Source organism: Carcharodon carcharias, chromosome 7, assembly GCF_017639515.1.
Source record: "Carcharodon carcharias isolate sCarCar2 chromosome 7, sCarCar2.pri, whole genome shotgun sequence".
NCBI classification, from domain to species: domain Eukaryota; kingdom Metazoa; phylum Chordata; class Chondrichthyes; order Lamniformes; family Lamnidae; genus Carcharodon; species Carcharodon carcharias.
Window position 1 is genome coordinate 158,450,145 of NC_054473.1, and position 26,619 is coordinate 158,476,763.

The following is a 26,619-nucleotide window of genomic DNA, read 5'->3' on the forward strand; positions in this document are numbered from 1 at the left end:
TTTGGTCTCTCCAATGTAGAGGAGACCACATTGGGAGCAACAAATGCAGTAGACTAAGTTGGGGGAAATGCAAGTGAAATGCTGCTGCACTTGAAAGGAGTGTTTGGGTCCTTGGACGGTGAGGAGAGAGGAAGTGAAGGGGCAGGTGTTGCATCTTTTGCGTGGGCATGGGGTGGTGCCATAGGAGGGGGTTGAGGAGTAGGGGGTGATGGAGGAGTGGACCAGGGTGTCCCGGAGGGAGCGATCCCTACGGAATGCCGATAAGGGGGGTGAAGGGAAGATGTGTTTGGTGGTGGCATCATGCTGGAGTTGGCGGAAATGGCGGAGGATGATCCTTTGAATGCGGAGGCTGGTGGGGTGATAAGTGAGGACAAGGGGGACCCTATCATGTTTCTGGGAGGGAGGAGAAGGCGTGAGGGCGGATGCGCGGGAGATGGGCCGGACACAGTTGAGGGCCCTGTCAACGACCGTGGGTGGAAAACCTCGGTTAAGGAAGAAGGAGGACATGTCAGAGGAACTGTTTTTGAATGTAGCATCATCGGAACAGATGCAACGGAGGCGAAGGAACTGAGAGAATGGGATGGAGTCCTTACAGGAAGCGGGGTGTGAGGAGCTGTAGTCGAGATAGCTGTGGGAGTCGGTGGGTTTGTAATGGATATTGGTGGACAGTCTATCACCAGAGATTGAGACAGAGAGGTCAAGGAAGGGAAGGGAAGTGTCAGAGATGGACCACGTGAAAATGATGGAGGGGTGGAGATTGGAAGCAAAATTAATAAATTTTTCCAAGTCCCGACGAGAGCATGAAGCGGCACCGAAGTAATCATCGATGTACCGGAGAAAGAGTTGTGGAAGGGGGCCGGAGTAGGACTGCAACAAGGAATGTTCCACATACCCCATAAAGAGACAGGCATAGCTGGGGCCCATGCGGGTACCCATAGCCACACCTTTTATTTGGAGGAAGTGAGAGGAGTTGAAGGAGAAATTGTTCAGCGTGAGAACAAGTTCAGCCAGACGGAGGAGAGTAGTGGTGGATGGGGATTGTTCGGGCCTCTGTTCGAGGAAGAAGCTAAGGGCCCTCAGACCATCCTGGTGAGGGATGGAGGTGTAGAGGGATTGGACATCCCTGGTGAAGAGGAATCGGTTGGGGCCAGGGAACTGGAAATTGTTGATGTGACGTAAGGTGTCAGAGGAATCACGGATGTAGGTGGAGAGGGACTGGACAAGGGTAGAGAGAAGGGAGTCAAGATAACGAGAAATGAGTTCTGTGGGGCAGCAGCAAGCTGACATGATCGGTCTACCGGGACAGTTCTGTTTGTGGGTTTTGGGTAGGAGGTAGAAGCGGGCCATCCGAGGTTGGGCAACTATCAGGTTGGAAACTGTGGGAGGAAGATCCCCAGAGGAGATGAGGTCAGTGACAGTCCTGGAAACAATGGCTTGATGTTCAGTGGTGGGGTCATGGTCCAGGGAGAGGTAGGAGGAAGTGTCTGCGAGTTGATGCTCAGCCTCTGTGAGGTAGAGGTCAGTGCGCCAGACAACAACAGCACCACCCTTGTCAGCGGGTTTGATGACGATGTCAGGGTTGGACCTGAGAGAATGGAGTGCAGTAAGTTCAGCGAGAGAGAGATTAGAATGGGTGAGAGGAGCAGAGAAATTGAGACGACTAATGTCGCGCCGACAGTTCTCAATGAAAAGATCGAGAGAAGGTAAGAATCCAGAGGGAGGGGTCCAGGTGGAGGGAGAATATTGGAGATGGGTAAAAGGATCCGTTGAACTGGGAGAGGACTCCTGCCCAAAGAAGTGAGCCCGGAGACGAAGACGGCGGAAGAAGAGTTCAGCATCATGCTGAGCCCGAAATTCATTGAGGTGAGGGTGTAAGGGTATGAAACTAAGTCCTTTGCTGAGCACTGAACGTTCAGCATCGGAAAGGGGAAGGTCAGGGGGTATAGTGAATACACGGCTGGGGTTGGGATTGGAAGAAAGGGTGGGGACGGAGGGACAGGCAGGGGTGGAGGGTCCTTGATAGGTGTTGGTGTCGATGAGTTGTTGGAGCTTGCGTTCCTTAGCACTTGAGAGAAAGAGAAAAAGTTTCTTGTTGAGGCGTCGGATGAGCCGAAGGATAAAATGAAACTGGGGGCACGCGCAGCTTTGAAAAAGGGTACGGCGGTGCTGCTGGAGGGTGAGGTCGAGTGTGTTCATATGGCGGCGCATGGCACTGAGTGTGGATTTCAGAATGTGACGGGAACAGCAGTCCGAGAAACGTTTTATGTCCCGGAGATACCTGTAATCCTGGGTGGGTTCGAAACACGAGGGGTGGAATTTCAGTTGAAATCCACGTGGGGTAAGTCGGAGACGGAGACAGTCACTGAGAAAGGAGATATGGCTGTGAAAGCGGGTTTTAGTAAACACCTTGTCAAACACTAGGAGGGAAATGGAAAGCAAGGAAGGTGAGCAAGACAACAGAGAGATACGGAAATCTTGTCACAGAGAGGAACAGAACTTCTTCAGGAGGTAGGCATTTCTTGAAGAGCAGTGGCAGTCAATTAAACACAGAGATAAAAACAAAAAAACTGCGGATGCTGGAAATCCAAAACAAGAACAGAATTACCTGGAAAAACTCAGCAGGTCTGGCAGCATCGGCGGAGAAGAAAAGAGTTGACGTTTTGAGTCCTCATGACCCTTCGACAGAACTTGAGTTCGAGTCCAAGAAAGAGTTGAAATATAAGCTGGTTTAAGGTGTGTGTGTGGGGGGCGGAGAGATAGAGAGAGAGAGAGAGAGGTGGGGGGGGTGTGGTTGTAGGGACAAACAAGCAGTGATGGAAGCAGATCATCAAAAGATGTCAACGACAATAGTACAATAGAACACATAGGTGTTAAAGTTAAAGTTGGTGATATTATCTAAACGAATGTGCTAATTAAGAATGGATGGTAGGGCACTCAAGGTATAGCTCTAGTGGGGTTTTTTTTTTATATTTTTTTTAAATAATGGAAATAGGTGGGAAAAGGAAAATCTTTATAATTTATTGGAAAAAAAAAGGAAGGGGGAAACAGAAAGGGGGTGGGGATGGGGGAGGGAGCTCACGACCTAAAGTTGTTGAATTCAATATTCAGTCCGGAAGGCTGTAAAGTCCCTAGTCGGAAGATGAGGTGTTGTTCCTCCAGTTTGCGTTGGGCTTCACTGGAACAATGCAGAAAGCCAAGGACAGACATGTGGGCAAGAGAGCAGGGTGGAGTGTTAAAATGGCAAGCGACAGGGAGGTTTGGGTCATTCTTGCGGACAGACCGCAGGTGTTCTGCAAAGTGGTCGCCCAGTTTACGTTTGGTCTCTCCAATGTAGAAGAGACCACATTGGGAGCAACAAATGCAGTAGACTAAGTTGGGGGAAATGCAAGTGAAATGCTGCTTCACTTGAAAGGAGTGTTTGGGTCCTTGGACGGTGAGGAGAGAGGAAGTGAAGGGGCAGGTGTTGCATCTTTTGCGTGGGCATGGGGTGGTGCCATAGGAGGGGGTTGAGGAGTAGGGGGTGATGGAGGAGTGGACCAGGGTGTCCCAGAGGGAGCGATCCCTACGGGATGCCGATAAGGGGGGTGAAGGGAAGATGTGTTTGGTGGTGGCATCATGCTGGAGTTGGCGGAAATGGCGGAGGATGATCCTTTGAATGCGGAGGCTGGTGGGGTGATAAGTGAGGACAAGGGGGACCCTATCATGTTTCTGGGAGGGAGGAGAAGGCAATATATCTTTCCACCCAGGACAATAATAGTTATAAAGTTATCCCATAATTCAACTTTTCAGCTTATTTTGAGAGGGTGCTGCAAGTTCCTAATTAGCTTTAATTCTCTATTTGTTTTACTTAACAAAACAAGCTAGATGCTCAATGAGATGTTCCATCTAACGTGACCACATAGTTAGATTGTGCAGGATTAGAACTGTAGCAACTAGGCCTCAACAAGGTCAGTTTTAATTTGTGTTTTAAAAGCATGCATTTCTCCTTCCACAAATTAATCAAGACATATATCCTCATCTAGAAACAGTACTTTTGATGTAAACTGCACAAAGCTTCCTAAAATACAAAATGCACAAGAAAAACAGAAAATTACACTTCTGCTGTTTTGTCATTATGTACACCTTGGTATCAGCATAACAAACTGAAATAATTTCCTTGTCAGTGTGTTAAGCCTGCTTAAGCAATAAAAATACACAAAACTGATCAACTAATGATTATCCCCCTTTGGAATAGGACAGCAACTGAGGAGCAGGTTAGAAAAGTAGAGTCTCTGGGATTGATACAGCTAAGATGATACACCTAGTAATTGAAGGTTATCAATGTCAGACTTTAATAGTGACCTTTAGTTGACCAGCCAGTGTCTCAATGCAGGGATACAACAACAACTGCACCTCACAGGAGCATTACCAAACAATATTTGACACAAAGCCACATAAGGAGATAAAAAGATGTGACCAAAAGCATAGTCAAAGAGGTAGATTGTACTGAGTGTCTTACGAGAGAGAGAGAGAGAGAGAGAGAGAGAATTCCAGACCTTAGGGCCTGGGCAGCTCAAAGTACAGCTGCCAATGGTAAAGCAATTAAAATAAGGGATACACAAGGAGCTTGAATTGGAGAAGTGCAGAAATCTCGAGGTTGTAGGGCAGGACTAGTTTACAGAGGTAGGCAGGAGCACAGCCATGAAGGGGTTTGAAAACAACTATAAGAACTTTATAATAAAGGCTGTGCTAGACTGGAAGCCAACATGGGTCAGTGATAACAGAAATTCAAATCTGATTTCACCCTCTTCCTCAAAAAAAACCCTCAACTCCCTCTGTTCTTGCAAACAGATACACAATTCTCAAACCCCCTTTCTTTCCCAAAGTACTTGAAGGTATTGTCACTTCACAAATCAGTGCCCACCTTTCCCAGTACTCTGTTTTTAAATCCCTCATATGAGGTCTTTGACCCAAACACAGTACTGAAACTGCCATTGACAAAGTCACAAATTACGTCCATGCATGCTCATGACACTCAGCTCTATCTCACCAGTATCTCTTTGGACCGGTCCACTGTGATTAATTTGGCATACTGCTTGTCTGACATCCTAGAAATTCCTCTGAGTAAACTTTGTGAAGAATTAAGCCATTGTCTTTGGTTTCTGCCACAAACTCGGTTCCCTGACCACCATTTCCATCCTCGGCAACTGTCTTAAGCTTGGCAAGACCATTCGCAACCTTGGTGTTGTGTTCAAACAAGATGAATTTCCAACCACATAGGCACATTGTCACCATCACTGCTTACTTCCACCCTGCCTCAGTTCGTCTGCTGCTGAAACCTCATCCATTCCTTTGTTACTTCTAAAATTGACTATTGAATACTCTCCTGGCCAGCTTCCCATCTTCCACCTTACAAAAGCTTATATTCATCCAAAACTGTTTTATCTGTATCTTAACTCGCTCATTCTCATTCCCCCTCACCGGTATGTTCCTCACCCTCACTGGCTCAATGTCTGACAATGCCTCAATTTTAAAATCTTCATCCTTGTATTCAACTCCTTCCATGGCCTCATCTCCCACCATCTCTGTAGTCTCCTCCAGCCCTACAATGTAATACCTTTTCCCAACATAGGAATATCACCATCTCCAAGTTGTTTTCCAAAACACACACCACCCTAATTGGAAATATATCATTGTTCCTTCAATGTCACAGGATTAAAATCCTGGAACCCCTACTGTGAAAAACCTACACCACATGGGCTGTAACATTTGAAGAAAGCAACTCACCGCCATGTGGCAAATAAGTGCTGGCCTTGACAGTAATGCCAACATCCCGTGGGGTAAAAAAAATTCACAAACACAATTCAGTGGGGCAAGTTGGGAGAGGGCACTAGTTGAGGAGAGCAGTGGAGCTAGTCAGAGTGATGGTGGGGCTAGTTGGGAGGAGATGGGGGGTGCTGGGAGGAGGGATGTTCCAGCCGGGGTTGTGATGGGGCTAGCTGACAGGGGCTACTCGGGGTGTGGTTGGGGAGGGGGGGCATTTCTACAAACATGTCTGTGAGCCAAAGCATTAAAATACGCCTTAAGTTTAGTAGAATGTTCTAATCTTTCACCTGATAGCAAACCAAAGATATTTTTTGCCCTTATCCATCAATACCTGCAAAGTAGGAAAGTCAATAAATATATGTCGATCCAGCCGGCCAGGTCTCATTAAGGCACTGTCCAAAATATCAGCACGATTGGTTGATGCCAGAACTATTACATGATCTGTTGTACCCATTCCTGTTCAAAATAGTAAGGTAAAGAACATTAAGCCAATTTACAATGTTCCAGTAAGGACAGATGGTGTTATTGTACACAAGGCCAGCAATATTTCACTTTTTAAAAATATAAGTGAATGAACAAATTATTGGAATACACACTTCATAGGCCTAATCTTCACCACACGGCAAGCAACAAATTTCAGAGGAGGTTTTAATCTAGACTGGTTGTCAAGACACCCTCTGAAATTTTATTGCCGTCACCATTGAAACTTTGCTGGTCCTTTTAGCTCGAATGAATAATCTCAATTTCAATTGTACTTTCAATATTAATGAGGTCCTATGTTTCATAGAGAACTGAGGCACCATTGTTCTTGAATCCTAATACTGCCATATGGGCACTGAAGGATGTGATGCACAGTATAACCACTCAACCTAATTACTATTTGATTTAATTTGAATTCAACACCATAAAGTTCTGCAGCTAAATAGCTTAAGCATATTAGAGCTGTTAATTGGCAGTAGTCATCCCAAGACATACTGCTTTGAAGGGTCAAGAGTGTTCAATACATTTCTAAAAATACAACACAACAGCGTATTAATTTAGAAAATAATTACTGATATTGTACCACACAATCTCGTATCTCAATGTACCACAACAGAATACCCACCATCCATTTCCACTAACAGTTGATTCAGCGTCTGTTCTTCCTCTGTATTAGCAAACCCAGACATGCTGGTAGAACGTTTTTTACCCACTGCATCAATTTCATCAATGTACACAATACAGGGTGCACGAGCCCGAGCCTCCTTAAACAAACTTCGTACCCTTGCAGCACCAAGACCTACAAGGAAAATTTAAGGTAGAAACTTCTTTAAAAATAAAAAATGTAATAGGCCAGTATAAAAGATTGATGGTGATATCATATTGTCATCCAAAAAGTGTCCAGCTGGTCACAAATAAAAATATCAAATTCAAAAATAAAGTTTTTGATGTTTCTGTGGAATGCTATTACTCTGATAAGAAAATCTAAATAACTGATCACAAAATTCCAATAATGCACTCAAAATATCTCAGTTGGAAACCACATTACCATGAAAACAGGGAAATCCAGGAGACCAACTGCTTCAGTTAGTTCGGATAAACTGTTTCCCTTGTACTCGCTGGATTATCCTAGTTTTCTAGACAGTTAGAATCATGTTAACTTTACTCATTGTTAACATTTCTTCCTCAGATTAGAGGATCATATGTTCAAATTCACTTCAATGCTTCAGCATATAGCATCCCTAGGCTGATACTTTAGTATAGTCCTGTGGGAGTACTTTCAGATGAATCATTAGAGCAAGGCCCTCTCTGCCTACTTGGGTAGGCACAAAGTCCCAGGGCCAAACCAATGTTCTGGCCATGTATATCCCCCAACCAGAATCACTAAAACAGATCAACCACCTATCATTATCACATTGCCCTTTAAGAAAACTTGCTGCATTCCCTTACAATAGTGACATTACTACAGAAACAATGGGGAGGCGATGGCTTACTGGTATTGTCGCTGGACCCAGGGTAATGCTTTGGGGACCTGGGTTCGAATCCCACCACAGCATATAGTGGAATTTGTATTCAATAAAAATCTGGAATTAAAAAGTCTAATGATTGCATTGTTGATTGTTGCAAAAATCCATCTGGTTCGAAGGAAAGCTGCTGTCCTTACCTGGTCTGGCCTACATGTGACTCCGGATCCACAGCAATGTGGTTGACTCTTAAATACCCTCTGAACTAGGGCAACTAGGGATGGATAATAAATGCTGGCCTGGCCAGCAAGACCCACATCCCATGAACGAATAGGTGTTTAAAAAAAAAATTCATTGGCTGAAGTGCTTTGGAGCAACCCTAGCAAATTCTTCCAACTTTTTCTTCTAATAGATCTTGTAATGGTTGTTTAAAAATATGAATTTCTGAATATTATCTTAATTTTACTCACGCCAACATGAATTTTTTCCTGCCAATCTCTTGACTATTTTTAGCTAATGAATAAATACAGGTGTAAAATCAAAGTGGTAACTTTCTTTTCAATTTAAAATTAAGATTAAAACAATTGGTAAAAAACTTGCAATCAGAATTTAACAATCAGTTAACAACCAGCCTGGTAGATGGAAAATGACCACATTTCATGCTTCACACAGGTCAAATGGTCAAGACAAAGACTTTGATCATTCTTCCAGCAAAAGGTAACAGTGGATCTAGATTTAACAAATGAATCCATTTTTATTGTGCACAGGATGCAGTGTTATTGTGTTACAGGATCCAGTAGAACTTTCTCAAAGGCACTATGAACCTTTCATTTTTATTTACCAGATACATTTCCTACCAAATACATTTCCTATTCCTGAAGCATCTGTTGATTATTTGTAATCATCATTCTAAGTATATTTGAAATTTACTTCCAGTGGAGGCCCCATTGACTTAACATTAGGCAACTGCATTGTTTCACCTCCCATAGATAAAAATTTAGACTATTTTTTCTTTTTCATTTCTAACAGATCTGATAATTGAAAGTACATTTACTTTAAGAGGTGGAGGAATTTATATTAAGTTATGTAGTTAACAGTTTACTATGCATACTTAAAGCTTCAGATGGAATTATTCCAAGCAGCAAATGAAGATGGGCTAGAAGAGACAACTGCCTTTTAATATAAACAGCAAATTCAGTAACAAACTGCAAAGTCAGTTTATGCAGCCAACAAAGTCAGGGTGGATTAAAAAGAGGAGCCATACAGCATTCAGTGAGATAATGTCAGCCAATTAACTTTATCTTCCACTCTCAAGACATGTGAGTCACTACTGAGGCTTACATTTATTATCTATTCCTAGTTCCCTTGTGAAAATGGTGGTGAGCCTTCTCTTGAACTGCTGCAGTCCATGTAGCAAAGATAGCCCCAGTATTCTTTAGTAGGGATTTTCAAGATTTTGGCCAAGTCAGAATGATGTGTGACTTGGAGGAGATAATATTGTACTCTGTGCACATGCTGCTCATGTGATATAAGATTAGCATACAAGTGGTTTATATTATAATATATTCTTAAGAAAAATAGGTAAGATTTATAGTTATTTAAAGTTGATCAATAGTACACACAGATACTGAGTACTGGAAACACCAGATTTCTTCCATCATTTCTAATAAACTCATTGTAAAGAAATCTGTTTCTACAAAAGTCAAAACATGCACCCTAATGTGTTGATGCCTCTTACAGCACCCACCATCCTGATCCTAGAAAGAAACTAAAAGAATGTAGTGTATACAGAAATAAATGTGGGATAGCAAATTAAAACCAGTCATATCTATGCTTTCATATAACACATTGCCTTCCATACAACTCATTTTTTAAAAAAATTCTTTCATGGGATGTGGGCATTGCTAGCAAGGCCAGCATTTGTTGCCCATCCCCAATTGCCCTTGAACTGAGTGACTTGCTAGGCCATTTCAGAGAGCAGTTAAGAGTCAACCACATTGTTGTGGGTCTGGAGTCACATGTAGGACAGACCAGGTAAGGGTGACAGAATTTCTTCCCTGAAGCACAAGAGAGAACCAGATGGGTTTTTACAACAATCAATAATAGTTGTCATGCTGATATTGCTTTATATTCCCGATTTATTAATTGAATTCAAATTTCAACAGCTGCATGGTAGGATTTGAACCAATGTCCCCAGAACATTAATCTGGGCCGGATTACTAGTCCAGTGACATTAACACTATGCCACTGTCTCTCCCTAGCTTTCTCAGGGAAAATATTCAGTACTGTACAATATTATGTTTTGGATGTTAACCTTTACTTCTCACCTCCAATCACCTCCACAAACTCTGATCCAGCCATGGCTAAGAAAGGAACTTGAGCTTCTGAAGCAACAGCTTTTGCCAGTAGTGTTTTTCCACACCCTGGTGGTCCAAGCAATAAAGCTCCCTTAGGAACTTTGGCACCGAGCTGTAGGTAACGCTCTGGACTCTAAGAAAGAAAGAATAAAAAGATTTTCCCCCCTTTCCCAGTGTTACATTTGCTTCATTGGTTCCTGCTTAAAATGTGCCTTTCTAGCAATAAAACATGGCAAGAAAGTAAATACAATTTGGTACAAATGAAATCATAAACTTGACCTCATCACAAGGACTAAAGGAATTTTATATTATAGGAGTGCCCATTCTCCCTAAGCCCAATATTTTGCTCTCTACGGGTCTTTAACTCAAAGCAGGGTAAGCAGATAGTGTCCCTTATCCAACTGCAAAAGCAGGAGCACATGGATGTTCCATTTCCAAAACAGAATGCAGTCTGAAGCAGGAAGATAACAGCATATTATGCAGGTCACGAGAAGAGACACTAAAAAAAAGATAATTCGTAAAGAAAAAAAAATACTTCCTGCAAAAAAAGACAGCAAAGTCAACTCACATTAACTGGTAGCAAATAAAGGTATGCCTTTACTAAGGTCATTTGAGGCAAGAGCAATAGTCAGTATTCTGCAAACAAGCATATTTCATGGTGAGAGGAAACTTTACCTAAAAATAAAGGCACAATTACTTACAAAAAGGGGGAGAATATTTCCTTTGATATACTTAACAGGTAAAGTGATGCACTTCCATCTTTTCTACCAGGTGACATACTGGACAAAGGCAAACTATCCATAATCCATTTAAATACACCACTTAAGTATAAAATATCAATTTGTATAATCAAAACATTCAGATTTACAAACAGATAAGATATGCAAGCATTTTCCTCTCAAACTTCAGCCACATTTATCACCATGAAAAAACTGCCAAAGGCTTCACTCCCCAAAACCCCAAATTCCAAGACAATGATACGTTCTGATTTTTAATGCAAAAATAAGACAATAATTATATGCATTTCAAAACTTTGCTTTTAGTGGTCCAGAATACATAGATAAATGCAATACTTGCTTTTTCAGTTGATCAGTTCAGCCTTGCACAATCTTAATTTCCCATTTGGTATTCCAGACCTAATGGACCATAAATACCTTGTTCCAGTTTGAGTCAGCACATGCTTATTTAAAAATTTGTACCACTTGCCACTCAGATTTTGATCACATTCCTTCCATTTTGAAAAGTGGAGTTGAACTGGATGTGGTGTGTGCCGTATAGGAGCATGACATGTGCTTTTCACTATCAGCACCACACCACAAGATTTTGACCCACATTGCAATCATCTCCCTATAGAAATCTTTTTTTCCAGCTTCTGTTACGAACATGATTGTAAGAACTGAATGTGAAAGTGGTCAGAGTGTGAGTGAGTGTATATAAATATATTCCGCCAGCTGGCCAGTAATAAAGCACAATTGGGCAACACATCTCCCATGCTTCAGTAAGGAGGTGGATATTTTCAGAAACCACCCATCACCACAATTTAGATCTTCTATGAAGTTGCTTTAACTGTCATTGATCAAAAATGTGGTCAACTCAGCTCATTCTTTTGTTTGCTAATTGAAACCTCTTCATTTATATTATCTTCTTCTCTTTCTCCAGTTTTCTTTAACTCTACATAATTTCCCGGTTTTGAAGCAGAGGCAGATGAACTACTTGCAATCTACTAATAACATCCTTCAGCCAATCACAAAGAAACAAGTTCAGTTGTGATATTTTATAGGATAGCTCCCAATCTCCACTCAGTGTACATCCATTCACACGGCTGGTAACTGGTAATTGTATAGTTGGGAATTGCAGGTGCAAGCACAATTTCAGCTATACGATCAAAGAATTGCACCAACAATGCATCCTACCAGCCCAATTTGATTTGCTTATTTCAGGAACTTGCCAAAAACAAACAGATTATCATGAACAAAACTACATTCTTCATGCTAAAAAAAAACATATTCTATACTAAAATGCAATTACTTTCAGGTAATCAACAAACTCTTTAACTTCCAGTTTGGCCTCATGCAGCCCTGCCACATCCTTAAACGTAACACCTTTTCCAGACTTTCCATCCACAACAGTAAAACGAGCCATTTTCAGTTGATTCTATGGGTTCGACCAAAAGGAAAAAAAGCATTATTAGTGTGAAAAACAGTATACTTCTATCCTGTAAAAGCTTAACTGGTGCTAGATACCTATTCTCTTCATCTTCACCATTTTGGATTCTGTTTAATTTTTACAAACCTATTGCAAAGTTTAGTTTCTTTGTAATGCACAACAGTGAAGATATCGGTATAGATACAATCAGGCATTTAGAAAAATGCACACCCACTACCAGCATCAGCTTTCTTAACCAGAAATTTTCTAAATTTACTAACATTAGAACATTGTACCAACCTATTCTTGAATTTCCATGACTGAATACTGAAAGCCTTGTGAATAAAAGGGAGCAGGAAAAGTTTGTAGCCTTGCAAATTGAGATGGGGGGGGGGGGGGGGGGGGGGCGCGTCGGAAACAGGGGCGAAGATCAAGTTGCATTGAATTAACACCTAAGTATTAAAGAAAACTGAACAAACCATATGGACATATCAGCCTTTCCCTACACCAGAATGTGAGCTGATGAATGCTCAGTAACATAGATAAGTAATTCGCTGTATCAGCGACAAGGCCGCATCAGCGACAAGCATCATGCGTTTATTCCATCCTCGCAGCTAGAGGAAGACTGAACAAAAAAGGTTTGAAATTCTGGAAATACATATAAACTCCAAAATATATATTTTGCAGCCTAAAAAGTTTATATTTAAACAGCAATCAGGTAAGCATCAATAGATATTGTGTGGAATTGTTTTCCCCCATTTTAGAGTGATAGGAATTCCCAATATATTTTGTGCAAGGGCAGTAGCTGAATTATCAAAAGTTCCAAATCAACTTCAGTTATTATGCACACACAACACATGAATTATTTAATAATTAGAAGGGGCTGCAGTGACTAATACACCTCAAGAAAAATGTGGGAAAATAAAAGGAGGGAGAACATCACAGACTTAAATAGAAGTGTTTCGAAGCACCCAAATAATTGAAATTTTACAAGTTTGCTGGTTTCTAGCAAGCATGGACATGAACCAAAAAAAACCCAAGACTGACTTTATATTAAGATCACTTACGAATGCACTAAATCCACCTTCTCTTCCAGCCATTCCTGCAAGCCGAAATATGTACCAGAGAATGGCCACTCCCACTGCAGCCATTCCCAGGGCATATAGTGCACTAAAAAAAGAAAAAAATGTAAGAATTAGTTAATTAATTTGTGTTTAACTAAAGCCATGTTTGAAGCTGATTTTGTTAGGAACATGACTTAAAATACTTTTCTGTAAAAACACTTTAATTAAACAGTAAAATTTCCTCTTAAAATTCAAACTGTTTTGAGTTATTGTCCTATGGATAACAAGTGAATCTGGTTACGTTTTCCTATGAATCATATTTCTCCATTTTTCTCAGTTTGATCAGCATAAAACCTCTCCCTGTTAAGATGCAAGTTTGCATGCAAATGATACAGCATAACTAGATATACACAAACATAAGTTAGCATTAAATTCAAGGGTATTACCATGAACATGAGTCTACTATGAAACCGATTATACCTAGAATCTTTTTCAAAAATTAATTTATGGGATGTGGGTGTTGTTGACTCAGCAGCATTTATTGCCCTTGAGATGGTAGTGAGCTACCTTCTTGAAACGCTGTAGTCCATGCGGTGTAGGTACATCCACAGCACTGTTAGGGAGGGAGTTCCAGGATTTTGACCAAGCAACAGTGAAGGAACGGCGATATATTTCCAAATCAGGATGGTGAGAAACTTCCCAAGTTCCCAGGTGTCTGCTATGGCTGTCGGTCTAGATGGTAACGGTCATGGGTTTGGAAGGTGCTGTCTAAAGGGGCCTTGGTGAGTTCCTGCAGTGTATCTTGTAGATGGTACACAGTGCTGCCACTATGTATCAGGTGTGGAGGGAGTGAATGTTTGTGGATGGGGTGCCAATCAAGCGGGCTGCTTTGGCTGGCACTGCGCACTCATCCAGGCAAATGGAGTATTCCATCACACTCCTGACTTGTGCCTTGTAGATGGTGGACAGGCTTTGGGGAGTCAGGGGGTGAGATACTCACCGTAGGATTCCTGGCCTCTGAACTGCTCTTGTAGCCACAGTATTTATATGGCTAGTCCGGTTCAGTTTCTGGTCAATGGTAACCCCCTGACTGTTGATAGTGGGGGATTAAAGCAATGGTAATGCCACTGAATTTCAAGGAGCCATGGTTAGATTCTCGCTTATTGAAGATGGTCATTGCCTGACACTTGTGTGGCGCAAATGTTACTTTTCAGGATATTGTCCAAGTCTTGCTGCATTTGGCCATGGACTGCTTCAGTATGTGAGTCACCAGGAATGGTGCTGAACATTGTGCGATCACCAGCGAACATCCCCACTTCTGTCCATATGAAGGTCATTGATGAAGCAGCTGAAGATGGTTGGGCCTAGGACACTGCCCTGAAGAACTCCTGAAGTGATGTCCTGGAATTGAGATAATTGACCTCCAACCACCTTCCTTTGCGCTAGGTATGACTCCAACCAGCAGAGAGATATCCTCCCCCGATTCCTACTGACTCTAGATTTGCTAGGACTCCTTGATGCCCCACATGGTCAAATGCTGCCTTGATGTCAAGGGCAGTCACTCTCACCTTACCTCTGGAGTTCAGCTCTTTGGCCATGTTTGAGTCAAGGCTGCAGTGAGGCCAGGAGCTGAGTGACCCTCGGAGAACCCAAACTGAGGTCAATGAGCAGGTTTTTGTTAAGCAAGTACCACTTGATAGCACTGTTGATGACCCCTTCCATCACTTTACTGACGATTGAGAGTAGACTGTGGAGCGGTATTTGGCTTGTCTGGATTTGTCCCGCTTTGTGTGTGTAGGACATACTTGGGCATTTTTCCACATTGCTGGGTAGGTGCCAGCATTGCAGCTGTACCGGAACAGCTTGGCTTGCACCTGCTATCAGATGTCAAACCCAAACTTTAATTCTCCTTGCATTTGAATCCAAACTCTCCAGTCAAAGACAAATCTTACAAGATCAAAAAAAATTGCTCTTCCATCTGTAACATACATTACTTTGAATTTGGAATACAATTTTTTAGTTAGGTATACCTAACCAAAGGAAGTATTTGAAATGTGTCTTTTTATGTTTCTGAAGTACATGTTGCATTACTTCAACACAGATATCACCATTCTATTTAGCCAATGGTTCCTAAGGTTCAGTATAACTCTGGGCATCAATGCCTTTTTTCACGTAACTAGATTAACCTTCACAACCATAAAAGAACAACTCACTTTCCAAAGAAACCAGTACGCTTGTATGATACTGGGATCCGGTCCTTTCCGTCAATCCCAAGCTCATTCTCAACAGCCCGAAGCTTCTCTTCAAACTTATCAATGTTTGCTACCTGCATTCGATACATCAAGGCTAACCGCTACAAAAATGGGAAAAAGCACAATTGCATGCCATTAACAAACCCAAACAAATAATGTGTTACCGCCTTTTTCTACCCCTTTCCAACAGTATTTCCTTTAGCTGGATCCTTTTGTATTACCTCTGTCAAAACACAGAATGCGGCCAAAAAAGTCTCAGACTTGCTGAGGAAAAGGCACAAGTGATTTAGCACATGGCACAATACCAAGTGCAGTAAAATGGAAGGTTCATGGAAACTGGCTAATGGAAGTTAGGTAAGGACAAGATCAGAGTTGCTTGCAAGGTCTTTCACATCTTAAGAGCTTGCCAACACTTGCCATCAATGTGAACAAGGCCAACTGGGCACAGCACTGGAGGGCAACTTTTGCCTGTGAAATCACATCCAAGGTGAGAAAGTCAGTGCTGTTAAAAGAGTGGAGGGAAAAAATTATTGTTCATCCTTTAGCAGATCTTTAACCATCTCATAATTCCCTATGTATAATACTTCACAAAATCTCTCCTGGATCTGCTATTGACTGATAACACTGCCAGTAGAGTCACTTGATTACCTCAGCTAGAAATGATGTACAGAATAAGAATTTAAATTTGCAAGGGGAGAGGAAATTTAAAATGTTGTCCCAATAGTCACCAGGTTCATTGATCACTGCTGAGTAGACATTTGCCTACACTGTTACAATTCCTGGCTTAGTTTCTGTAAAGCTGTAAAACAAAAATAAATTTGAAAAAATAGTAGGCTGTGGGGAGGTGAGAAAGAAACAGATTGATTTAATCCTGCCACCTTTGAGGAAATCATAGGTATCTCAGCTTAGCATTGAGTTTCAAAGATGTGAATGCAAGACTCAAGTTGTGAACATGCCACTTCCTTTCTACGCCAATGAAATTGCAGGTAACCATGACAACCTTTACAGCGAACAGTGCACTATACTAAATATAACCAGAAAATGGCTGGTGCAAACTGGCCCTGAATCTGGAAATATAACCAAAAATGAACAATTAATTAAACACTGAATTTGGCAAAAGAAGCCTGTTTGAAGTTCCAATTGTAACACAATTAACCTCTTCAGTAATTCATACAAGCAATTCTACATTGAAGTACAAAGTTCTACTTGAATAATTTCAGTAAACAATTTCATTTCTCCAAAAGCTTACCAATGACCTGCACAGATCTATACCAATATAATGAGTGGGTGGATCTCCTTCCATAACAATGGAATCGGTCCCACTTTAAGAACTTCTAAGGGGTTAGTCAAGCAAAAGTTATATACAAAATAAGATGCAATTGCTGGGAATTCAGTCATTGAAAATGCAATGCCAGTGCTTTTAAGATAAAGTCACAATTTAGATAGATAATTTAAAATGCAAACATGAGGAACACACTAACGCTGCTTCTAAATGTATTTAAAATAAGAAAGGGTCTTCTTAATGGCAATGTATATACCTAGCAATTTACTTTGTGGTTTGCGGCCCTAGCATCCCACTAAATCCAATATAAAGGCAGCTTTATTGCACACAGTGCAATACTGGAACAGCAAATTCCCAAAGTACATGTCCCATACAGTTAGCAACAATCCAAGAGCAAACTCACTGGATTCACCAAGGCCAATCTTATATTGTTTAAAACCAGCTCCAACCAGTGGCCAACTTTAAGGAATTTGCCAAATCATTCCTGTGGTATCCCAGTGGCTGCATGAGACCTGCACATTGGAAACCAGCAGCTACAGCAGCCTACTAATTTCAATATGAAAACAGTTCAAATAAATATAGCAGGACAACAACTAAACTATACAAACTTAAAGAGCATTTCAAATACTGACAATCTTCAGCAAACATTTATTGCAATTTTTTTTTAAAAAAGCAAGCATCTTACTGGTCTGCCAAATACTACAGCTCCTGGGTGAAGGTAGATTTCTACGACATCACTCTCTGGTACAACCTGAACTCTTGCCACTTCTCCTTTTGCCAACATCTCCTGAACAAAATCATTCCATGAGATATTTCCTCCACTGCTGTTAATGGAATTCAATAAGCTCATAATGACAGCTATTATAAACAGCGTTCGCAGCCGGTCCCTGTACATTTGATCTTCCCGCTCCCGCCGCCTTTTCTCCTCTGTTTGGAAACAATAAGAGACAAAATAATCATGCTGTGGTAATTCATTTGTTCTACATAGACAGGAACTAGAAACAGGAAGGAAGGAAGAGAAGAAAAGACAATATGTTTCCCATTCTTCAAGTTCAACATCAACAGAAAAACAGTAAAACAGCTAGCAAAATATTGATAATATTATTAGCATCACAGCAAAAGTGCATAAAGGAAAATAACCAAGTGCCATTTCACACGGACACAAAAGATACAGCTTTTATATCAGGAATAAATGAGGGATGATCAACTATACAGGATTGAAATAAAACATGAGATGAGGAGTTGGCAAAAGCAGTTATGCATGAAAAATATAATTATCAATAGATAGTGAGCAGAGTATTTTACATTTCCTGCAAACCCTTTGTTTTTGAGAGAGAAAAGGTGTTGGTAAAGAAGGTAAACAGATGAGAAACAACTAAAAAGATGACAAATTAAAGTGTAATTTCAAAATGAAAACAAATGATTGCTTCTCAATGCAACAGAAGATAGACATTAATTCAATGAGAACGCATCAAAACTATTAATTAAGTACTGGGATACATTGAACTCATTCCTTAAATCCAAACTGATTTTTATCTTGCATGATGCATCTGGAATATTAAAATTAACTTTATGCACCTAGTTTCAATTGAGAAAAATCAGAGAATATCAACAAGAATGAATCTAGGTCTCAAATCTTTGAAGAACAGAAACATAGATTGATAGTAATGAAATGGTGCATTCGCCAAGAGAAGTTGAGGACAGTTCTAAAAGAATATAAAGTACAGAAAACATTAAGGCGACACAACATCCAAATGTTAAAATCCTTAAAGCATGGATAATATTGTTTAAATGGCATATTGATCAATTTGCAGAACTACATAATTACATTAGTGAAAAGGCTAGAGGAGTTTCCTCTTTTCCTTCTCACTCCAAGAGTAAATATGCAGATTAGATTGCCTTGCAAAGCATTTAATGCAATTAATTGTTCAAGAAGAGTTGGATAAGTAACTAGTACCATTCTTAACCGGATAAGGATAAATGTAAATGATCTAATTTTTTCAAGACAATGAGTGAATATGGAAATATAATTTGCAGCATCTAGCCTGTCATAACCAAGTATTATAATAGACTACTAGGCCGAAATCCTAAAGTTTAAACTTCATTACTTGGAGAAAGGGAAGGAAGAGTGAGCATGTCAGGGCAAGTACCAGAGTTTCATTATCTAACCTCCCTTGAGCAATCAAATGAGTTGAATGATATTCATAACAGTATAAATTGTGCACATCCTTTCACTTTCTTTAAATTCCGTACTTAATTTTAAAATGATGTAAAAGGAGATTAGATTACAAAATACTTACTGAAAATAGTCTTTTATGTTGTGACTTGTTTTCATTTGCTTTAGTGCTATTTAAAATTCTTACTTTAGGAATTTTTTTGTAATTTGAGGGTGAAAAATAATCTGTTGAATTAATTCTTGTGAATGAATCACTCCAAACTATAAACAAATTGGAGATTTTAACCAACCTTTTTTTATACCTGGAAACTAATTACTAATATGTACAAATGCAATAGGTCTCATAAACAAATGATTAAGATGGAAACTCTATCCACCATTAACAACATAACATATTCTCCTTTATGATGGTCATTATCCCACACAGGCATCACTTCTATCCCTGTTGACCTGCTCTGACTAGAGCCTTCAGATGCATTAAACTAAAAATTCTTGTTGTCACTTAACTTCCTCCACAGCCTCACACATACTACCTTTTCCATCTTCTCTAGCTCTATATTCACTCCCCACCCCCCGCCACTGCCACCCCAACCCATCGTCTCCCCCACCACCACCCCCGTCCCCCCCACCCCCCCACCCCGCTACTCCTCAACCATACTGTCCGATTTTGGCCATCCCCTCTCTCTCAATCCCATCAGTGGTGGTAGAGACTTCAGCTGCCCCAGGTCCTACCACTCTGGAATTCTATATCTCTGTAATCCCACATTAGAACAGTGACAACACTTCAAAAGTGCTTCATTGTCTATGAAGTGCTTTGGGATGTCCTGAGGTCATAAAAAGCACTATGTGAAAGCAAGACTTCTTTTCCCCTCCCAAACCTTCGTCTCCTCCTTTAAAAATCTTCTCAAAGACTATTTTGCTCATCACCCTTTCCATCACCATTCACCTCTAACATGGGAACAGTTTTGCATGCACTTTTTCATTAGGCAAGCTAGAAATTTCTTTTATGTTGCTGTTGTCATTAAGCCAAAAACTATATATTATATAGTTAAACCAATGATTCACCTACCTTCATCTTCCTCAGGACTTTTCCCTTTGGATCCCTCATTCTGTTTTTTATGTTGATCTTGGCGTGATTTTGATGTGCTGAAATGGTATATGCCACCTATGAAACAAAATATTTTAATCTAATAACAAAAACAATCCCCATGCCCAAATTAAGTATGAGAACCTTTCATACTCACCTAAAATTTGGCAGAACCTTGTTGGGTCTTGTTTCAATTGCCTAAAAATGTGTATCCTATTAAATTCCTGGAGCTGATGGCTTAATGGACGAAATAACATGCTCTGAGAAAATAAGCAATAAAACAAATAAGTTTTCAACTAACACTCCAAGTGATTTTCACTAAAAAGTGCACAATTATAGACAGAATTGTGTCCTCATCCCATGATGGAAATACTCTGCCTCTACATGAAACAGCTTATCTGAGATGTTAGAGCTGGTCAAAATAACACAAATCTGTAAAAGTAAAATGCAGCACATTTGGATAGATGGACTAGGAGTGATCTAACGTGCCAACGAATATATTTCAATAGTAGTGTAGTAATTATGGAAACAGCTTTGCAACCCAGAGGCCCAGAGTTCAAATCTCACTATGGTAAATTATGAATTTAATAAATGTGGTAATTTGAGAGTTTGAAAAATGGCCATAAAATCTGGATTGTTGCAAAAACCCTTACAATAGTAGGGAGCTTGCTACACCTTTATCACTTTTCCAAGAGAAATAAAAAAGTACTTTGCATTTTATTCAGTCAAGGATATCTTAAAACCAATTTCCAAAATGCACGCATTTATGTTTCAGGTACAGACATATCCCTGGTAAAAATAAAATACTGTTTTATGGTTTTGGCATTCAGATTTTATTTTTTATACATAGTACAAAGGATCAATTCTACAGGTAAGTCCATGTGACCCTATGCACAAAGTAATCTGGGAGGTATTACATCCAGGGTAAATAACTGACCCTTCATGTTGCCATAAGCATGATGCAACTCACTGCTTCAACAGCTGGACAAATGATACTGACAGATTGTCTCTATCTCTCTCTCTCTCTCTCTGGCTAAAAACTATGAACCAGATGTATTAATAAAAAAAATCACCAGAAGCAAGATTACTAGCAGATTTGTAGGAGATTATGGAACTTGCCTAAATTGGTCCAAAGTAATAAAAACACAAAGCTATTATGGTTTTTGTAGAAGTCCTACATGAAATCAGATATTCACAAAATGTTCCTGCTAGCTCCAGTTCTCAACTGGTTAGCAAAGAAGGAATTCATTAAAATAATTTGATATGAAGCAACAGTACTGCGCACACGTTGCTTCAAAATCTTATTAAGCTAGAGGCATATCAAATTATGTCCTTCACCTCTAAATACAGGTATGAGCTAAAGTAGAAAGTCAGAACCAGTTCTGATGAAAGGCCATCAACCTGAAACGTTAACTCTGTTTCTCTCCACAGATGCTACCTGACCTGAGTATTTCCAGCATTTTCTGTCTTTATTTGATTTCCTGCATCTGCAGTATTTTGCTTTTGAATTAAACAAATAGCTTGGCTCTATTTCTGTAGCAAATAATCTACCACATTTTGTACTTTGCAATATGGATGAGAGGGAGGATAAAGCCCTCCCCACTTGAACACACATGAGAAAAAAAAAAATTTCCTTTTGCATAGCACTTTTCAGTCCTCAGGAGATACCAAAGCACTTCACAGCCAATAAATTACTCACAAAATGTGGTCATTATTTTGAAGGCAAAAATACATTGAACGTCTGAATATCCACATCCCTCTTGGGTAGAGAATTCCACAGATTCATTACCCTCCGAGCGAGGAAATTTCTCATCTCAGTCCTAAATGGCTGAAAATGTATCCTGTGATTGACCCCTAATTCTAGACTCTTCATCGGGGGAAATGCCCTCTCAAAATGTTATTGGTTAAATGAGGTCAATGGTCAGTCAACAACACCAACTTGTATTTATATTGTATTTTTAACACAATAAAACACCCCAAGACAATTCACAGGAGTGTCACAAAACACAATTTGACACCAAGACACATAAGGGGATATCAGTGCAGATGACCAAAAACTTAGATACGAACATGCGAATTAGGAGCAGGAGTATGCTACTCAACCCTTCGAGCCTGCTCCGCCATTCAATAAGGTCATGGCTGATCTGATTGTAACCTCAACTCCACATTCCCGCCTACCCTCGATAGCCTTTCACCCCCTTGCTTATCAAGAATCTATCTAACTCTGCCTTAAAAATATTCAAAGACACTGCTTCCACTACCTTTTGAGAAAGAGTTCCAAAGACTTACTACACTCAAAAAATTTCTCATCTCAGTCCTAAATGGGCAGCCCCTTATTTTTAAACAGTGACCCCTAGTACTAGACTCTCCCACAAGAGGAAACATCCTCTCCATAATCAATCCATAATCATAATCCCTCAGGATCTTATATGCTTCAATCAAGTCACCTCTTGCTGTTCTAAACTCGAGCAGATACAAGCCTAGCCTGTTCAACCTTTCCACCCAATCCAAGTATTAGGTTTAGTGAACCTTCTCTGAACAGCTTCTAACACAGTTACTTCTTTCCTTAAATAAGGAGACTAATAACGTACAGTACACAGATGTGGTCTCACCAATGCCCTGTATAACTGAAGTATAACCTCCCTTTTTTGTATTCAATTCTCCTAATAATAAATGATAACATTCTATTAGCTTTCCTAATTACTTGCTGTACCTGCATTTCATGCAGGAAGATACCTAGATCCCTCTGCATCTCAGAGCTCTGCAATATCTCACCATTTAGATAATATGTCTCTTTTTGATTTTTCCTGCTAAAATGAACAATTTCACACTTTCCCACATGATTCTCCCATTTGCCAGGTCTTTGCCTACTCACTTAACCTATCTATATCCTTTTTTAGCCTCCTTCTGTCGTCTTCACATCTTACTATCCTACCTATCTTTGTGTCATCAGCAAATTTAGCAACCATACTTTCAGTCCCTTCATTCAAGTCACACAAATTGTAAAAAGTCAAGGCTTCAGCACTGCTCCCTGTGGCACACCATTTGCCAAGCAGAAAAAGACCAATTTTTGCTTACCCTCTGCTTTGTTAGCCAGCCAACCTATCCATGCCAATGTTACCCCCTACACCATGAGGTTTTATTTTTCACAATAACCTTTGATGTGGCACCTATCAAATGCCTCTTGCAAATTTCAATACAGTACATCCACTGGTTCCCCTTTATCCACAGCATATGTTATTTGTTCAAAGAACTCCAATTAAATATGATTTTCCTTTCACATAATCATGTTGACTCTGCCTGATTACCCTGAGTTTTTCCAAGTGCCCTGCTATAATGTCTTTAATAATAGTTTCTAACATTTTTCCTATGACAGACGTTAAGCAAACTGGTCTGGTAGTTTCCTGCTTTCTGTCTCCCTCCCTTTTTGAATAAAGTAGTTACATTCGCTATTTTCCAATCTAATGGAACCTTCCCTGAATCTAAGGAATTTGGTCAAATATGCAGATTTTAAGGAATATCTGAAAGATGAGAGAGAGATAGAGAAGCTAAGTGGTTTATGGAGGGAATTACAGAACTTTAGCAGATGAAGGCATGACCACCAATGGTGGAGCAATTTAAGTCAGGGATGCTCAACTTCAGAATTAGAGCAGTACAGATATCTCAGAGGGTTGTTGGGTCTAAGGAAAGTACAGAGGTAGAGAATGGTGAGGCCAAAGGAAAGTACAGAGGTAGAGAATGGTGAGGCCAAATGGAAGTACAGAGGTAGAGAATGGTGAGGCCAAAGGAGAGTACAGAGATAAAGAATGTAGAGGCCAAAGGAGATTACAGAGATAGAGAATGGTGAGGCATGGAGTAATTTGAAAACAAGGATGAGAAGTTCAAAATCTAGGTGTTGCTTAACCTGGAGCCAATGCAGATCAGTAAGCACAGGGTAAACAAGACTTGGAGAGAGTTGGGTCACAAGCAGCAGAGTTTTGGATGGTTTCAAGTTTAAAGAAGTAAAAATAATGGGAGATTGGCCAGGAGCTTCTAAACTCCAGAGAATACAGGCCCGTTGCATTCTCTCTCTCCTAACTTGACAAGATTTTCATCACAGCAATCAATGAATTGAACCTTCATCACACTCCTCTCAAAGGGCAAGTACATCCTTCCTTAAGTAAGGTGGTCAAAATTGCCCACAGTACTCCAGGTGTGGCCTCACCAAAGCCCATAAAATTGTAACAAGACTTCCTTGCAATGAAGGCCAACATTCCATTTGCTTGCTAATTGTTTGCTGTAACTACATATTAACTTCCTGTGATTCATATACAAAGGTACCCAGCTCAGTCCGAACATCAACATTTATAATTACCTCCTAAAAAATATTGATTCTTCCTACCAAAATGGAAAGTTTCACATTTCCCCATATTATAGTCCATCTGCACCTTTGTGACCACTCACCTAACCTGTTCAAATGCCTATGCAGTTTTTTCCATCCTTCTCACAGCTTACTTTCACACCTAGCTCTATACTGTAAGTAAGCTTGGATACATTAAACTCAGTTCCCTTATCTAAGTCATTGATGCAGATTGTCAGTAGCTGAGGCCCAAGCACTGATTTTTTTTTTCCCCCAGGGGTGAGCGTGAACACAGTCCCCCACTACCACAAATTTTGCAGTCAAGTATCTCCATTTGGGGACACCGCAGGCGTCAGCACACCCTGAGTGCAATGGTAATAGCCTCATCCTGGAAACACAACCCTCATGATCATTGATTCTTGCAGCACTCCACTTTCACAGCTTGACAAGCTGAAAATGATTATTTATTCCTATTGATTCCTGTATGCTAATCAATCTCAATCAGGCTAATATATCATTCCCAATCACTGGCCCCAATTATGTGCAACAACCTCCTTGGCGATACCTTAGCAAATTCCTCTGAAAGTCCAAATATATTACATCCACTGGTCCCCAGATAGCTATCCTAACAGTTGCACCCTCAAAAAAAATACAAAAAGATTTGTCAAACAAGATTTTCCTTTCTTAAAATTGTGCTGACTCTACCTAATTATATGATTTGAGTAGCCTGTTACCACTTTCCTAATACTGTGATGGATTCTAGCACCCTTTCCTTCTCTGCTGCCATTCTGCCTCATCATTAAGACATTGCGTCTCAAAGTGCCATTTTGAACAATTAGAAGCAAGTTCCTCCCAGTCATTAATGTCAATGCTGCCACACTTCAAGGAGAGCTTCGGAGTGTCTTTGAAGTGTTTTCTTTAAATAATATACAAACTAACTGGCCACAGTTCCCTTTTTTTGTTCAATCATGGAGAACTATAGAGATAAGAGACAATATAAAATTAAAAGAAGTGTATAAAAATACAAACCAAAGTGGAGATCTTGGCAGATCTTCATGTGACTGAACAGGCCAATTCTCAGTCTACAGATTTTTGAGCACATGGGGCAGGATGTACCACAAGACAGTGGGATCCAGAGTGCAGGATTTGCTTCCTTCTCTGCTGCCTCTGCCTCATCATAAAGACATTTTGAACAACTGGAAGCAAGCCCTTCCCAGTCATTAATGTCAATGCTGTTGTGCTTCAAAGAGAGCTTCAGTGTGTCTTTGAAGTGTTTTCTTTGTCCTCCACAGAAACACAGGCCATTTGAGAGTTGAGGAAACAGGACCTGGAAGGGAAGTACATCCTTCCTTAAGTAAGGTGGTCAAAATTGCCCACAGTACTCCAGGTGTGGCCTCACCAAAGCCCATAAAATTGTAACAAGACTTCCTTGCAATGAAGGCCAACATACCATTTGCCTTGCTAATTGTTTGCTGAGTTTAATGTATCCAAGTTTACTTACAGTATAGAGCTAGGTGTGAAAGTAAGCTGGGAGAAGGATGGAAAAAACTGCATAGGCATTTTTGGCCATCCAGACACAGATAGTAAGGGCTACTAAAACATAGTATGAAAGGAAACTTGCAAGGGATATCAAAAATATTTTTTTTACAATTCTATTATGAAAAGGAAGTGGTCAGTATCAATGTGGGACTCTTGAAAACTGGTAACAATCATAGTCAATAAAGATAAGAAAATGGCAGAATTGCTGAATAATTACCTTGCATCAGTAATTACAATAGAAAGAGAAGTCAGCACACTGGAAGTTCCAAGGAAACTAATATTGAATCAGGGACAGGGATTCACCAAAACTAACACAAACAAAATAACAGTATTGAAGAAAATACTGTAATGGCACTAAAGAGTGACAAATCCCCAGGACTGGATGGTTGCCACCCCAAAGTTTAATGGAAGTGGGCGAGAGCATTGCAGATGCTCTAACTGCAGTCTTTCAAATTTCTTTTAACTCAGGAACTGTTCCTTAAAATTGGAAAAATGTCACTCCATTATTTCAAAAAGGTGGGAAAGGAAAAGCAGGGAATTATAGACGAGTTAGCCTAACAACTGATATCAGGAAATTAATGATATTATAATCAAGGATAAGGGACTGAACACCTTGAAAATCTTTAGCTA

General features: G+C 40.2%; 1 protein-coding gene and 1 pseudogene across 1 annotated transcript in view; both read right to left on the bottom strand.

The window, feature by feature from the left end:
- The window catches only part of spg7 (SPG7 matrix AAA peptidase subunit, paraplegin), a 53,850-nt gene that overhangs the window by 20,133 nt on the left and 7,098 nt on the right, over positions 1-26,619 (bottom strand). The window contains exons 2-10 of the mRNA XM_041191418.1: positions 20,269-20,371; positions 20,094-20,189; positions 17,534-17,775; positions 15,528-15,667; positions 13,318-13,420; positions 12,134-12,259; positions 10,076-10,238; positions 6,911-7,084; positions 6,137-6,261 (exon numbers count right to left, since the gene is read on the bottom strand). Of these exons, the coding sequence (XP_041047352.1) occupies positions 6,137-6,261; positions 6,911-7,084; positions 10,076-10,238; positions 12,134-12,259; positions 13,318-13,420; positions 15,528-15,667; positions 17,534-17,775; positions 20,094-20,189; positions 20,269-20,371 (1,272 nt within the window). The remainder of the gene's footprint in view (positions 1-6,136; positions 6,262-6,910; positions 7,085-10,075; positions 10,239-12,133; positions 12,260-13,317; positions 13,421-15,527; positions 15,668-17,533; positions 17,776-20,093; positions 20,190-20,268; positions 20,372-26,619) is intronic.
- On the bottom strand, positions 24,726-24,876 carry LOC121280633 (annotated as a pseudogene).